Genomic DNA, 15,230 nt, shown 5'->3' with positions numbered 1-15,230 from the left:
AGGGTGGCCCACTCATTCCCAGTTTGCCCTGGTTTCCATCCCCCACATCCTCCTCCCATCCCTCCCCCTAATTGGCTCAGGCTGACCAGGGACAGAGCAATATGTATATCAGTGTTTTCTTTTTTTCCTGGTGGGGGAAAGAGGTGGAGATTGAGGAAAGAAAAGACGGGGCAAGGATGATTGGCATGGGGCCCCGCCTTCTTTTGTCCTCCTCCCTTGGTACTCTGGCCCCTCAGGGAAATACACCTGTTTCAGACCAGCAGCTGGTACAGACAAGTTCACCTCTGTTCCTTACCTGTTCCTCATACCCACTGCTTCTGTGCTGAAGAGCTTCCCTGGGGGAACCTGAGGGACTCTTTCTGAGCCATGAGGGGAGCCCAGTGGAGGAGGGTCCCCTGGGTGTTCCTGAGCTGTTTATGTTCCCGTCTCCTTTGGCCAATGGTCCTGGGTAAGTGATGCACCTGGGGCAGCATTCTGGGGCAGGGAATGGCTGACTTCAGGGAGCCGGGGCTGGGGGAAGGAGAGAGAGGGAAGGAGGGAGAGAGAAGGGAGAGAAGTGATGAGACAAGAGGAGGAGAGAAGTGGGGAGAACACTAGAGAAACAGAGAAAAGAGGAGATAGAGACAGTGAGAAGCAGAGAGGTGCTTAGCGGGCAGGAGTGGCCTGGTTTTGGGAAACCCACTGGGGGAAATATGGCTTTATTTTGTGGGGAGAGAGACAGGTAGGTGGAACTGTAGAAAGAGAGAGAGAGAGGGAGAGTTGAGGAGAGAGGCTGACACAGAGAAAACAGGAAAGCCGGGTGACAGAACGTGAAGGAAAACTGACATAAATATGCAGAGTCTGAGGAAAAGACAGTGAGAAGCAGATGAATGAGACAGAGAGAGAGAGAGAGAGAGAGAGAGAGAAAGAGAGAGAGAGAAAGTGGGGAAAACCAGAGGCAGACCTGAAAGGAAAGGGACGAGGAAAAAAAGAGGCAGACTGACTTAGAAATAGGCGAGACCAGAGAGCAGCTGAGGTGTGGGGCAGTTGGCTTCTTGCCTCTGACCTGAGGTTGAAAAACCTCCTCTTGGGATAATGCCTTCAGGGCAAGACTCATAGGCCTGGTGTTAGCATTGGCCTCCTCCACACTCCACTTCCTTTCTATGAATGGGGTGGAAGCAAGGCCTGTTGGAGAAGTTCACCCTGTATCCTGTAGACTTCCTCCAAGCTGCTCCTGGCTCCAGGACCAGGTTTTATTCTGAATTTCTAGATGTCTGAGCCTTCTGAGAGGCTCTGGGGCTCAGAAGAGGATGAGGGGTCAAAAGCCCAGACCAAAGAAATAGTCACAGCTCTCTCCCCTCCTCAATAGGCCTGGGGAAGCTTTCACCCAAGGGATCATTTCTTGGGAGTGGGCCAGAAAGAGTATATTCTATTACAGATATTAAGAGAGATAGTACTGGTGAAGTGTAATACTCTGCCTTCCTTGATATGTTTAAGGGCTTGGCTAAGAGCAAATGAAACAACTACCACTTCCCCAACCCTCCAACCCTCCCACCATACCCCCCTTTACCTCTGCCCAAAATACTCATCACATCATAAGGAAATGGAGGCTGGAAGGAGCCTGCAGTGGCAAGCCACTTAGGAGTAGAAGAGAGGGATATGGAAGGGGTGTCCATGGGGGTTAATGACCATAGGCAATGGGGAGAAGGTGGCTTGGATTTAGGGGCCCTGGGGCCCAGTGTTGGCTTTGCCACTAACTGATCTGGTTCCTATGTCTAGGTCCTATTGTCCTCTCTCTCTCCAGGCCTTGGTTCCCCTATGTAAAAAACCAGGTGGTGAATGGCATGACCTCTGAATTCCCAAGTTCTTAAGTTTTGATATTCTGTGATGTAAAGTCAACAGAAAAAGTGTTCAGTCCCAGCTCTGTACTTAGTCCTGTCTTAGGGTCCTCCAGCTCAGGAGGAACCAGGAAATCCATGAAGAAGAGCTCAGAGGACAAGAACTGAGGTGGGAGGAAAAAGCCTTGGGGATCCGTGGGGTATGAACAAGAGAAGGAGTAAAGGACCATGAAGGTGAGGACCTGAAAGAAAGGATGACTTGGAGTGCTGGGGCCTGTACATTGTTAAGGGGACAAGATGGAGCAGAGCCCACAAAGAAGGTGGGTATGGGGTGGGAAGAGATGCCTCAAGCATCTGGCTGAGCATTTAGAGGATGTGAGGGAAAAAACAGTCTCCATTGGACAGGTAGTTGCCACCCGCCCCCCACCCCCTCCCCCTTTATGTGCTCCAACAAGCTTCTGGGAAAGTAGGAAGTGGTCTCCCATTCCCTTGGATTGCTGAGGGTGACATATGGGTGAACTGCCTAACAGAAACTAGGACCTGTTTCCACACTTGCTGCCAGTACCCTCACCCAGGCCTGGCTCATCCCTGGAATAGGTGTCAGAGCCTCTCCACCAGAAAGAAAAACACTGCGGTTTCCACAAAGATGCTACAGTGGAAATGGCTTCTTGAAGGAAAAGCCCAGCTGTCAAATGTGAAAGGGGAAAAGGAGGGTGGACAGAGGTGGGCTGGACAGGGAGTCAATGGAAACTCAATGGCTACTAGTGGCTCCCAGCAAGAGTGACTCTGAGGAAGCCTGGCGACCCTGATTCCACAGTCTATGGCAAGGAAACTGGGTCAAAATAAAACTCAGTTGCTGGGGCACCTGGGTAGCTCAGTCAGTTAAGCCTCAAATTTCAGCTCAGGTCATGATGTCACAGTTCATGAGCTTGAGCCACACATTGGGCTCTGTGCTGACAGTACATACCCTGCTTGGGATTCTCTCTCCCCACCCCACCTTCTCTGCCCCTCCCCCATGTGCACACAGGTCTCTCTCTCTCTCTCTCTCTCTCTCTCAAAAACAAATAAATAAACTTAAAAAAAAAAAAAACCCAGTTGCCAATACTATCAGTGGCCCAGTAACTGAGGGGCTGCTGCCCTGCCCTGTGCCCCCATGGGAAGGTTACTGGGCTGCCACAAGTGTAGGACAGAGGAGATTGCTGTCACAGAGGACCCCAGAGAGAAGGGTCTTCTGCTCTCCCTCTCTCAGAGAATCTTCAGTCTATCTGTCAGTCTGGGAGAGTCCTACCCAACTTGCCACCAAGGGCACAGGACATCTGCCCCACCCCAGGAAACTCTCACTGTGCTTGGAGACACTGAAAAGGAGAGAACCCCTGAATAACAGGTCCTAATAAGAAAATAGATCAAATTTAGGCAAGTGGCTTAGCAAAATGTACAGCAAAGAGCAGGAACTTCAAATCAGAAGACACTGAGTGAATGTTGCCCTTAGCCAGCCTAAGGACACATGAGAAAAGTCCCTTTAGTTTGGTGTCTTTAATGGCAAAATGAGTTAAATGGGAAAGGACTATTTCATAAGGTTGTGGTGAAGATAAAATGAGGTACTATATGGTATAAAGTAGAAGAGCCATAAAATCTTGTTTGAGAGAAGGTCTACTGCTACCTTTTAGAGCTGGGGAGATTGGGGGTGAGGAGGGTGAATCCAGGAATGGAAAGGACACTTCTGTTGGCTCAGGCATTTCCATTCACCCAAGGAGCCTCTAAAAGGCCATCCCTGTCCTTCCTGTGGGCTTGCAAGGGCTGGCTCGGCTTATTTAGAATGTGGCTTATCATGTGAACTGACCCTGAATGCCAGCTCTGCCATTGGGCACAGCCCCCACTAGAGCTGACACCACTGCTTCTCGGTTCCTTGCCCAGCAATGTTCTCCTGATCCTTGATTTCTGGGCTCAGCTCTGGAGGCTGAGGTTGTCCAGGAAGTGTTTGACATGCAAGTGATTTAGGTCTTCATTCCCGAAAGAGGCCAAGAAGCAGTTGGCTTTTTATGTGTTCAAACAAGTGCTTTGCTGTCTATTCCCTGGTCTCATGGCACTGCTAAATGCTTCAGGGAGGCATGTAATGCAGCTCTCTGAGCCACTTCATCAAAGGCCAGGACTGAAGACTTTATAGGAGATCTCCTAGTTCCAAACTTCCTCCTCAAATATTCATCTTTCCTTCTACTAGGCTGAATTCATGGCAAGCAGACACTTAGTCATCATTGTTATGCCCATTCCCCAGCACAGAATGGATGAGTTGAGTTGAAATGAATTCAATTTGTTGGCACTTTGCAGAGGTCCAAATACTCAACATCTTGCTTGAGACTCTGAAGAGGCTCCAGGAGCTGGGTGTCTGTGCTTGTGGATGAAGCCTCTACAGTCATGGCCATGGCCATACAGAGGGCACTGGCTTGTGCTGTAGGCAGCTCAGTGTGCATTTTTAAGATATCTATTCTCTACATAAATGCCCCCAGTGAAAATAGCAGTTTGAGTTCCAAAGTCCTGTTGGTGATGGGCTTTGGGAACTTCAAAGAAGGAAAAAGTTTGGAGTTATTCATTCACTTGTTGAACTTTTACTCATGCCAAGTGCTCTGGACACAAAGATGAATTAACTCATGCATAGTTCCTGCCTCCAAAGCTTTTTAAAGTTCACACAACCAGTAAGTTGGGCAGCTGGAACTAGAATCCCAATTTCTGAACTCTTCGTTCACTGTGTTTGCATTGTATAACACAAACTTTTACAAACAAATCTCTAAACCAGCCCAGCCCACCAATGAGGATGAACAGAAACACTCACAACCCCTGTGAAGACAGTCATTCATTCATTCATCCATTCATCCGTTCATCCATCCATCCACCCATTCATTCATTTGTTCATACATTTGTTAATTAAACAACTATTTTAGGAGTGCCCAACATTGTTCTAGGGCAGCATTGTGTGTATATAGTGAGGGATGGAACAGACAGGGCCCAGCCTCCTAGAGCTAAGATCTAGTATGCAGAAAGACATAAAATAAGTATAGAAAAATTCCCAATAACAAATGTGGTGTTTTGTTGAACAAATGTTTTGATGAGAGTAAAATAGACAGACTTAATTTAAATTAGTAAGTTCAGGAAGGTCTCTCTGACCAAGTGCTGCCCTTTGAGCTGAGATGAGAAGACTGAGTAGTAAGTAGTAAGTCAGGTGGAGTAGGAGAGGGAAGAAGCACAAGCCAGGCAGCAGAAGACATGCAGAGGCAGGAAAAAGCTTGACTTGGAAGGACCTGAAAGAGGCAGGTGCTATATCATGCAGGGCTTTGTAAGCCTTGGAATGGATTATGGGTTTTAAGGAACTAAAATGGGTAGACAGAGAGGGGTTTAGGTAGAGAAGTGACATAGTCATATTCGAACTTTGGAATGACTACTCTGGATACAGTAGGGGAAAATGGATTGGAAGTGGACAAGGGTGAAATGGGAGACCAGTTCACTGCTGACTGCAGGAGTCCAGGCAGAAGTTGTTCTGGCTTGCCTGGTGGTAGCAGCGGAGATCTGGGAAGGGAACAGGCAGTTGTGAAAACAGCATTAAGTCACAAGGACTGCTGCCTTCATCAGGATCTGAGAACTTTGCAATCATCAAGGTAACAGACAGTGCAAGTGCCATTTATTGAGCTTAGGTACTGAGCTAAGCATTTCACATGTATCACACACATTGGTGTTACAATTATCTACCATCACCCCACTTTTATAGATAAGGACCTCAAACCTCAGAGAAGTCAAGTAACTTGCCCATGTCACACAGAGAATGTTGATCAGTTTGACTCTGGGACATGCTTTTAACCACCCTATGGCCTTGTCAGATTCTGCCATTAATTGTCCATGTCAGGCTCAGAAAGATCCTAGTTAGGTGGTTCCAGAAGCACCATGTCTGTCAAGAATCACAGATAAAACAACCAAGCAAACACCAAATCACAGTAGTTACTACAATCTTGTTTTCTCGGTTCATTTCCTTCTTCCCTGAGTCAAAGACCAGCGAACCTGTGTTCTGAGAGAACTAAGGTGTTGAAAAAGTCACTGACATCATTATAGCTTCTTCAAGCATCTCTTTCCTATTCCTTCTTAGTAAACGGAGCCACCTCCTTTGAGTTGGTCTGAAATATTTAGGTCAATAACACCATGGGGAAAAAAATTAGAATCTGATCTTCACAGTTGGCTCCAAGGCAAGAAATTTATCCCTCCTTTCCAACTATACCTACTTAAGTCACGCCCCAAACAATGCCAAGGTGTTTCTTCACCTTGGATACCGTCACAGGTCATTTGACCAAACTTCTGCCAGCATCTGTGTAGTGGCACTAAGGTTGCCCTAGTGAAAACCCCAGAAGCTCCAGAACCAAGCAAAGAGATGTCAAGACCCAGCTTTGAACAGATGTTCACAAGCACAGTTCCAACTTTCTTCTTCCCCACCCCTTCCTCTCCTCAGAAGTTCTATCTCTAGGCTCCATCATCTTGGTTTTGGATTTCATGTCTCCCTGGCTCCCATCTGAGGCAGGCACAACCTCCTAGCCTAGGGTTGCCCTTAGAAGTTTAGCTACAGTGGCCTGAAGTCTGATACAGTGGTGGTCACACCTCCCAGGCTGCAACCATGGTGTTGGCCTCCTCCTGGCCCCAGCACCACTGTGACAATGACAGGAGAAAAAGTGCAGCCTCACCCTCTCTCAGAAATCTCAGTTGGAGCAACAAAGACCAGGGGACAGGGACACCTGAATTCATTTATTCAACAGATGTCCATGAAGTAATCCCTGTATGCCAGCCACATTCTAGGTGCTGAAGATATCATGAGATCAGTAACCCTAAGGACATTCTGAGTTAGCGTCTTTCCTCATCTTCAATTCTAGGAACAATGGAGGAAACATACCCAACAGACAGAATGCTGGTCACAGTTTCTGTTTCCTCTAAGATAAAAATAGAAACAGAAACCATAGCCACAACCTCCATTGTCACCTATTTCAGTTGCTACAGCCATGGCTCTAACAGCCATTGTATATATCATCTCACACTAACACTAGGCCCCTGAGGGGCAGCTCTTGGAGCTCTCCAGCTCCCAAACCCTGACCACAGAGAGACAGAAGCCTGAAATCACCCACAGTCCAGGAACAGCTCAGAAATTTCATTATTTGGTCACCAAGAATTTCCAAGGGAATGACAGTCTTCAACCCTGAGAAGCACAGACCCAGATGTGTGTGAGCAACAGTTTCCATGACCTGGTTCTTCCTCTAAGGCTGCACAAGTTACCATGATGAGGGTGAGAGCTGTGCTGGTTCTGAGGCTGACACACACACAAATGACCCTTGGCTCCCTACATGGGGTGGCAAGGCAGGGGGTCCTGCCTCCCTCTGCTGACATCTTTATACTTTTCAGGGCACCTGCCGCCCATCCATGAGTTCATTTTCTCTTCAAGGCTATCCTCACAGTTGGATGCTTCCTTAGCTCTAGACTACCCCAGGCACAGCCTGGCAGAGAGCCCCACCAATCAGGAAATAACAGCAGAAAAGTGAAACTTTGGGGTAATATGGCTCATGGGTTCCTCACCTCCAATTTCAGGAATGACTCAAGACAAACAGACCAGGCACTAAGAATAAACCTCTGCTCACAACACAGGCACGTAAGACATAAGCTTTGTTTCCCTTAAAGGAGTGATTCATCGCACTGTGGGAATGTTATCTTCCACCAGCATCACCACTACATCCACCACTCCTTCCCCTAAGTCAACAACACACCCATCGCCTCCTCATACCTGTGGAGTCACTAGAGGGCCACACAGGAGAAACAATGTCTATCAATACCATCAACCTCTGCCATCCCTGAAGCCCTGAGAGGACTCAGAGAATGCTAGACACCTCTCCTAGACACAGTTTAATAACTGTCTTGCTGAGAGCTCTCTCACTATAGTAGTAGCCAAGAAACCCATGGAGGGTTCCAGGACTCAGAGAAATGCCCCACCTCAGTGCCAGCCCTGATGCCCTCACTAGTCCTTGATGCAGGCTCCTCCTCTGAGATAACTTCTTTTAAACTATCTGTTTTAGGCAATATCACACATGTGTCTTCTGACAGTAGTTTCATCACCCCAAGGGGTCAACAACCATCATAACTCACTCTGACATCCTCATGGAAAAGGAGACACCAGGAAAATTGGCAGAAATAGCCTGGAGTCATATCATTTGCCCCTGAAAATGTGCCAAACTGTCCCCAGGGCTCAGACCACTCAGCTTGTGGCAGACCAAGAACTCAGGGCAAGTTAGTCATCTTTTCTCCATCCCTCTACTTCATCTCTCCTGAGGAAAGGTTAGAAGAGCCCAAACTGTGGAGAGACTATACCCTCAGTGACCTCTCACAGCTAAACAATAGCTCACAATTTCCAAGTCTTGATGCTTACCTTTGAGCCCCTGCCCCGTCATTTACAAGGCATGCAATGTTGAGCAAGCTACTCAGGCTCTCCAAATCTCAGTTTCCTCATCTGTGAAATGGGAGCACTATTGACTAAGAGAAGCTATAAAACACTATGCAAATATGTGGTATCAACATTTGCATTATTTATAGAGTCAAAATGTACCTAGTGAGAGCAGTACAAAAGAAATCCCTATTCCCAACTGTATGGATCAATTAACCACAAGTCAGTTGACACTCAAGAACTCAAAGAGGAGACAATGTCTCCCACAGAAACGCCTTGGTAATGGGTATTCCTTACAGAAACCACGCTGCAGTACAGACAGGCCTACAGAAAAAACAATTAAACACTCTTCTCAGACACAACCAGAGGAAGGTCAGTCAGAATCAAATGACCTCTCTCTAAGGATACATGCTTCAGCACCCTGATTTCCTTATCACAGTTGTGACAGGGCGACAGGAACAATTCCAGTCACCAGTCTCTGTGGCCCTGATAAGACAACCAGACCCATGCCCTTAGGATCCAAGCAGCTACCTTCCAAGGAAGGGCAGTACAGGCATTTTCTAAAGAGGTCCCTGCTAAGGAGGTGATGAGAGACTCTCCTTTATGGTTCTTATTGCTGAATGTCAAGCTGGCAGTGGGTCAAGGTGGGGTGTGGAGCAATCGGGAGGAGCAGTTAGAGGCTGCGGCATTGGTCAGGGTAATAAGGATAACACAGCAAGTGAACAAGAGACCATGGTGGGAGAAATAATTTGGAGGAATAATAGTTGGTACCAAACTATGACGCTGGAGACAAGGAAGAGGAAAGAATCAAAGATGACTCAGGTATTTCTGTCCTGAGCATCTGGGGGACATGATGTTACAATTAACATAAGGAAGGAAGATGGAAGAAACAGTTTGAGGAAAAGTTTGGCTTGGTCGTGTTGCATTTGACAGGCCGACAGGAAATCATTGGAAAGGCGAATCTGGAAAAATGGGTGTGAAGTCAGGGTAGAATCACAGATTTGTAAGGTGTAAAAATAGATGTAGTCTAGCCAGAAAGTGTAGAAAGAAAGGGAAGGGCTGGAGATGACACTCAGAAAGCTGACTTCATCTGGGGGCTGGGAAGAGAAGAGAAATGGCCCAGGGAGCAGAAAGAATGGGGAGAGTGCTGAACGAGCAGAATTGTTCCGCTTCCAGGAGGGCAATGGGTGCGAATAGTAAGGGGACACTGGCTGAGGAGAAAATTGAGATGGATGCTCAATAAATACTTGTTGACCAGATGAATGGACGGTGCCAGACTTCACAGAGACTAACGAGGACTGAAAAGAAAATTGTTTTTGGTGATTAGAAAGGAGTTGTTTTTTTATTTTTGTTTTTTGGGGGTTTTTTTTGGTAACTTTTCAGGAAAGTGTTTTTGCTGAGGTGACTGAGGTGGAGGGCCGAGTGTAAGGAGAAGATAGGTGACAAAAAAGAGGTAGAGAGTGTAGAACCATCTTTCAGGATGCCTGTGGGTGAAACAAAAGATAGGGATAAGGAGACCTATGTCTCTCTTGACGTGAAATAAGTCTTTCATCCATCTTGTGGATTGTTTGTCAACAGAAGAGAAGGAGACTCTCAGAGAAGCGATGGACTAAGTCACCTGAGGAGAGAAGTGGGGAGCAGAAAGGGCACTGGGTGTGTCTCTGTGTGTCTCTGTGTGTGTATCCTTTTGGTAGAGATTGAGCCAGTCTTCTGGGGTGAGATGAGGGACCGGGTGAGGGCAAAGATGTTTCCTGGTGGAGAGGGTTCTGGGACATAGGAGATCAAGTTAGATGGTCTTTTCGGTGAAGTAGAAGACGGACTGTCATAGAAAAAGGAGGGAGAGGAGAGGGAAAGTGTTTCTCTCAAATATCAGCTCTTCGCACTCAAATCCCTAGCTCTCAGCTCTGCAAATATGCTATGTATTTGGGCAGGGCGAGAAAGACAGGCTTCGGCTGTCTAATAATCTGATGGGAGCTGAAGAGCCGGGCTTGCATGCTGGTAAAAAACGAGGTCTGTTAATTCCAGCAAAACTTGAGCACCAAGAATAAGGCTGAAAATATTCTTGAGAACCAAGCTTGATCAAGAACCCAAATTCCCAGTGCCTTACAACTTCAGTAAGGTGGTTTTAGCTTACAAAAAAAATCTTAAGAGCAGATGCTATCATTTTCTTTCAAGGTCCTTAAAATGTGGTCCATTGATCACCGGTATCAAAATCACCCTGGGCATAGGTTAAACGCAGATTCCTGGACCGCACCCAATGCATAGGGATCAGATTCTGGTGGTGGGCCCCAGAATACACTTTTACAGGTTCCCCCAGGGATTTGGATGCATCCTATCTTTTGAGAACCACTTTATTTTTTTAATGTTTTATTTATTTTTGAGAGAGTGCAAGTGGGGGAGGGGGAGAGAGAGAGGGACAGAGGACCTGAAGTGGGCTCTGTGCTGACAGCAGAGACCTCGATGTGGGGCTTGAACTCAAAAACTGTGAGATCATGACCCAAGCCGAAGTCAGAGGCTCAACCAACTGAGCCACCCAGGAGCCCCTTGAGAACCACTTTCTTACCAAAAAGAGTTCTTCTACGGCTCTCCCCGTTACCAGGATTTCTTGCACAAGAATAGCCCACTCACGTTTAGTAGATTGGGTTATTTGCAAACTGTTTTCCTAAGTTGCTGACTAATCTATTAAAGGAGTGGTTTAAGATTTTTTGTTTAAATGGTGGAGAAAGAAAAATACAGTACTGTAGTTTTTATGCAACTAACGCTAATCTCTTCCTTCTAAGACAAGCCCAACAGATTTAGAGATTTGTTAAGACCGTGCCTACTCCCCTACAGGATAAAACTGAGTTCCTAGCATGAAGAGACTCACTTGCTTTCCTATTTACTGGAGCAGGAGATTCTAATCAACGCAGCCCAGGACTGGAAAGTCTTTTAAACAAAGATTAAAAGGAGGACATAGTCCTGTTTGACAAGATTTAAAATTGATACTACCAAGTACAGATTTTTTCCAAAGGGAGAGAATATTGGGAATCAGGTACTGTTTCATATACTGCTAATGGAACTGTAAATTAGCATGACTTCCCTGCCAAGAAATTGGGCAGGATGTATTAATGACACAAACGTTTCTATAATAGCATTAACCCGGGCACCTGGGTGGTTCATTTGGTTAAACCTTTGACTCTTGACTTCAGCTCAGGTCAGGCTCTGCCCTGACAGCACGGAGACTGTTTAGGTTTCTCTCTCTCTCTCTCTCTCTCTCTCTCTCTCTCTCTCTCTCTTTCTCTCTCTCCCCTCCCCTCCTCCTTGCAGGCACACATGTGTTCTCTCCCTCAAATAAATAGACATTAAAAAAATAACAGCATTAACCAGTAAGTCCACTTACAGAAATCTATGTTAAGGAAATGAGCTGAAATAATGAAAACAAAACAAAATATTATACACAAAGATAGTCATCAAAGCTTTATTCATAATATCGACACATTGGAAAGCCTACCTGTTCAATAGTAAGTTAGTTAATTAGGGGCTGTCTCTATGACGGAATATTATTTAATGTATAAAGGCAACATCCAATGTCCCATAAGGGCATGGACACACACACACACACACACACACACACACACTATCACACATACATAATAGCAACACATGGAACAGGCATTAAGTAAGGTTTATTAGGGAAAAATTTACAAGCATAGAACCAGTAGAGTGTACAGAATCCTTGAGTTCTCATTATCTCAAGACGGGTGGTTAGAGCTAAGCCCACTGAAGTGAGTGCTCCAGGAGGACTGCCCCTGTGCCACAGCCATTTACAGGGAAATGAGAATGGTGATAATGATGTTTTCGTTGAGGGTGGCTCAGTCTGTTAAGCATTAGACTCTTGATTTCAGCTCAGGCCATGATACCCAGGTCATGAGACCGAGCCCCACGTTGGTCTCTGTGCTGGGCATGCAACCTGCTTGAGACTCTCTCTTTCTCTCTCTCTCTCTAAAAAAAAAAAAAAAAGAAGTTTTCAGTTGAGGGAATGGCTTTGTTGGGAAAAGGGGCCTCTAGAGCTCAGCAAGGAGAGTTAATATACAACACCCAAGACCTTGCCATTGGGCTTAGCTGGCCCAGTCCTCCTGGGCCAACACAGCTTGCTGTGCCTCCAAATGGGAGAAGAGAAAGAACTACCACCCCAGATTTGTCTCTCCTCAGGCTGTGTTTACAAAGAATAAATACACAAAGAGATGCTCATAATATTAGGTAAAGTTTTAAAAAATGGATGCAAAGTTATATGTACTGGGTAAGTTAAACTATATATATTTTTAAAGCATAGAAAAGAATGCTGGAAGGACACATAATAATATGGTTGTCTGGATAATGAGATTATGGAGTTTGATCTTTCAATTATCCGTATTTTTGCAATTTTAAAATAATGAGTAGATCTTCCCCAACATATTTCAATGAAGTGGTACAACTTTGTCCACAAAGATAAAGTACATTTTTTGCTAGATTTAGTCTTAGGTATTATATATTTGTCACTATCGGGGCGCCTGGGTGGCGCAGTCGGTTAAGCGTCCGACTTCAGCCAGGTCACGATCTCGCGGTCCCGGAGTTCGAGCCCCGCGTCAGGCTCTGGGCTGATGGCTCAGAGCCTGGAGCCTGTTTCCGATTCTGTGTCTCCCTCTCTCTCTGCCCCTCCCCCGTTCATGCTCTGTCTCTCTCTGTCCCAAAAATAAATAAACATTGAAAAAAAATTAAAAAAAAAAATATATATATATTTGTCACTATCATAAACACTATTATTTAAAAAATATTTTCTTTTGTTGATGTATGGGAATACAGTTATTTTCACATTTTTTATTGTATATGTAGAGCCTTGCTAAGAATTTAAAATTTGGGGGACTTTATACATAAGCAATTATATAATCTGCAAATGATCACAGTGTGTTTCTTCCTTTTCATACCAAAAACAACTTCTCTATACCTTCATATTCTTGTTTATTTTTATTTTTTGTCTTATTGCACTGGCTAGACCTCCAGCATAATGTCAAGTGGAAGTAGTGTCACTGTCATCCTGGTCTCATTCCAAATTTTAAAGAAAATGTTTCTGGTATTTTAAGTATGACATTTATTAATGTTTTTTATTGACATTGTTTGACAGGTTATGAGAGTTACCTTTTATTTTTAGTTTGCTAGGAGTTTTAACAGGAATGAGTGTTGAATTTTTTCATATGCTTTTCCTGCATCTGTTGTGATGATTGTGTTTTCCTTTCCATTCTGTTTATATGGTGATTTACATTAATAAAGTTTTATATTCTTGTATTTCTGGCTTAAACCCAGATTAATCATGATGAATTTTTGATACAAATCCAGTATTGTATTTGGCTTACTAACATTTTTGTTAGGACATTTCTATCTATATTATTATTGAGATTTATTGACCTGTAGTTTTCCTTTCTTATACTGTCTTTGTTTTGGGTATTAAAAGTTACAACAGCCATACACAATTAGTTGTAAGGCATTCCCTCTTCTACTAAGCTCTGGAAGAGTTTGAATAAAATTGGAATTATCCAGGGGAGCCTCCAATTTTATTCAAAGTGGGTTAGCGTTTGACTTCGGCTCAGGTCATGATCTCACGATTCGTGGGTTTGAGCCCTGCATCAGACTCTGTGTTGACAGCTCAGAGCCTGGAGCCTGCTTTGGATTCCCTCTCTCTCTGCCCCTTCCCTGCTTACTCTCTCTCAAAAATAAATAGAAACATTTAAAAAAATTTTTAAAAGCCTTCTGATTTGTGAATGTGGGATGTGTTTTCATTTATTTATGTCTTCTTTCATTTTTTCAGCAATATTTTGTAATTTTTATTGTACAAGTTTTTTTTTTTTTAGTTAACTCCTAAGTATTTTTTTCTTTTTGATGGCATTATAAACAGAATTGATTTTTTAACTTCCTTTTTGGATTGTTCATTATTAGCATATAGAAACAAAACTGATTTTTGTGTGTGGACTCTGTATCCTACTACTTTGATGAATTAACTTATTAGTTTTACAATTTTTTGTGTGGAACACTTACAGTTTTGTACATATAGACTTTTGTACGTATATACATGTAACCTAGAGTTTTGTACATATCATCTGCAAACAGAGATAATTTTACCTTTTCCTTTGTAATTTGGATGCCTTTTATTTCTCTTTTTCTTTTCCTTTTTCTTCTTCCTCTTCTTCCTTTTACTCCTTCTCCACTTCCTCCTCCTCTTCCTCTTCCTCTCCTTCTCCTCTTTTCCTTCCCCTTCCTTCTCCTTCTCTTTCTCCTCCTCTTACTCCTCTTCCTCCTCCTCCTCCTTCTTCTTCTTCTTCTTCTTCTTCTTCTTCTTCTTCTTCTTCTTCTTCCTCTTCTTCCTCTTCCTCTTTCTCTTCCTCTTCCTCTTCTTCTTTTTCCCATAATTGATCTGGTTAGAATTTCTGGCACCTATGTTGAATAGAAGTGGTGAAAGCAAGAATCCTTGCCTTGTTCCTGATCTTATAGAAATAGCTTTCAGTCTTTCACCATTGAATATGAAGTCCACTGTGGGATTTTCATATATGACTTGTATTATATTGAGGTCGTTTCCTTCTACTCTTCATTTGTTAAGTGGTTTTTATCACGAAACAGTGTTGAATTTTGTCAAATGCTTTTTCCACATCAGTTGAGATGATCATGTTGCTTTTTTCCCTTCCTTCTGTTGATGTGGTGTATTGCATTGACCAAGTTTCGTATGTTGAATCATCCTTGAATTCCAGGAATAAATCTCAGTTGGCCATGGTGTATAATCCTGAATGAAGCTTGCTACTATTTTGTTAAGGACTTTTGTATCAATGTTCATACGAAATATCAGTCATAAGGGACCAATTTGTCTAGTGATTTGTAGTGATTTGTGTAGTGAACTCTGAATGAGTTAGGAAGTGTTCCTTCCTCTTCAATTTGTTGGAACAGCTTGAAAAGGA

General features: G+C 44.2%; 1 protein-coding gene across 1 annotated transcript in view; it reads left to right on the top strand.

Annotated features, from left to right (window-relative positions):
- The first annotated feature begins 267 nt into the window (after nt 1–267).
- The window catches only part of MUC4 (mucin 4, cell surface associated), a 51,935-nt gene continuing 36,972 nt past the window's right edge, over nt 268–15,230 (top strand). The window contains exon 1 of the mRNA XM_043594440.1: nt 268–448. Within this exon, the coding sequence (XP_043450375.1) occupies nt 367–448 (82 nt within the window). The 5' untranslated portion in view covers nt 268–366. The remainder of the gene's footprint in view (nt 449–15,230) is intronic.

This window comes from Prionailurus bengalensis, chromosome C2 (assembly GCF_016509475.1).
Source record: "Prionailurus bengalensis isolate Pbe53 chromosome C2, Fcat_Pben_1.1_paternal_pri, whole genome shotgun sequence".
NCBI lineage: Eukaryota > Metazoa > Chordata > Mammalia > Carnivora > Felidae > Prionailurus > Prionailurus bengalensis.
The sequence above is the reverse complement of the archived record's forward strand: the minus strand, read 5'-3'. Positions and strand labels throughout refer to the sequence as shown.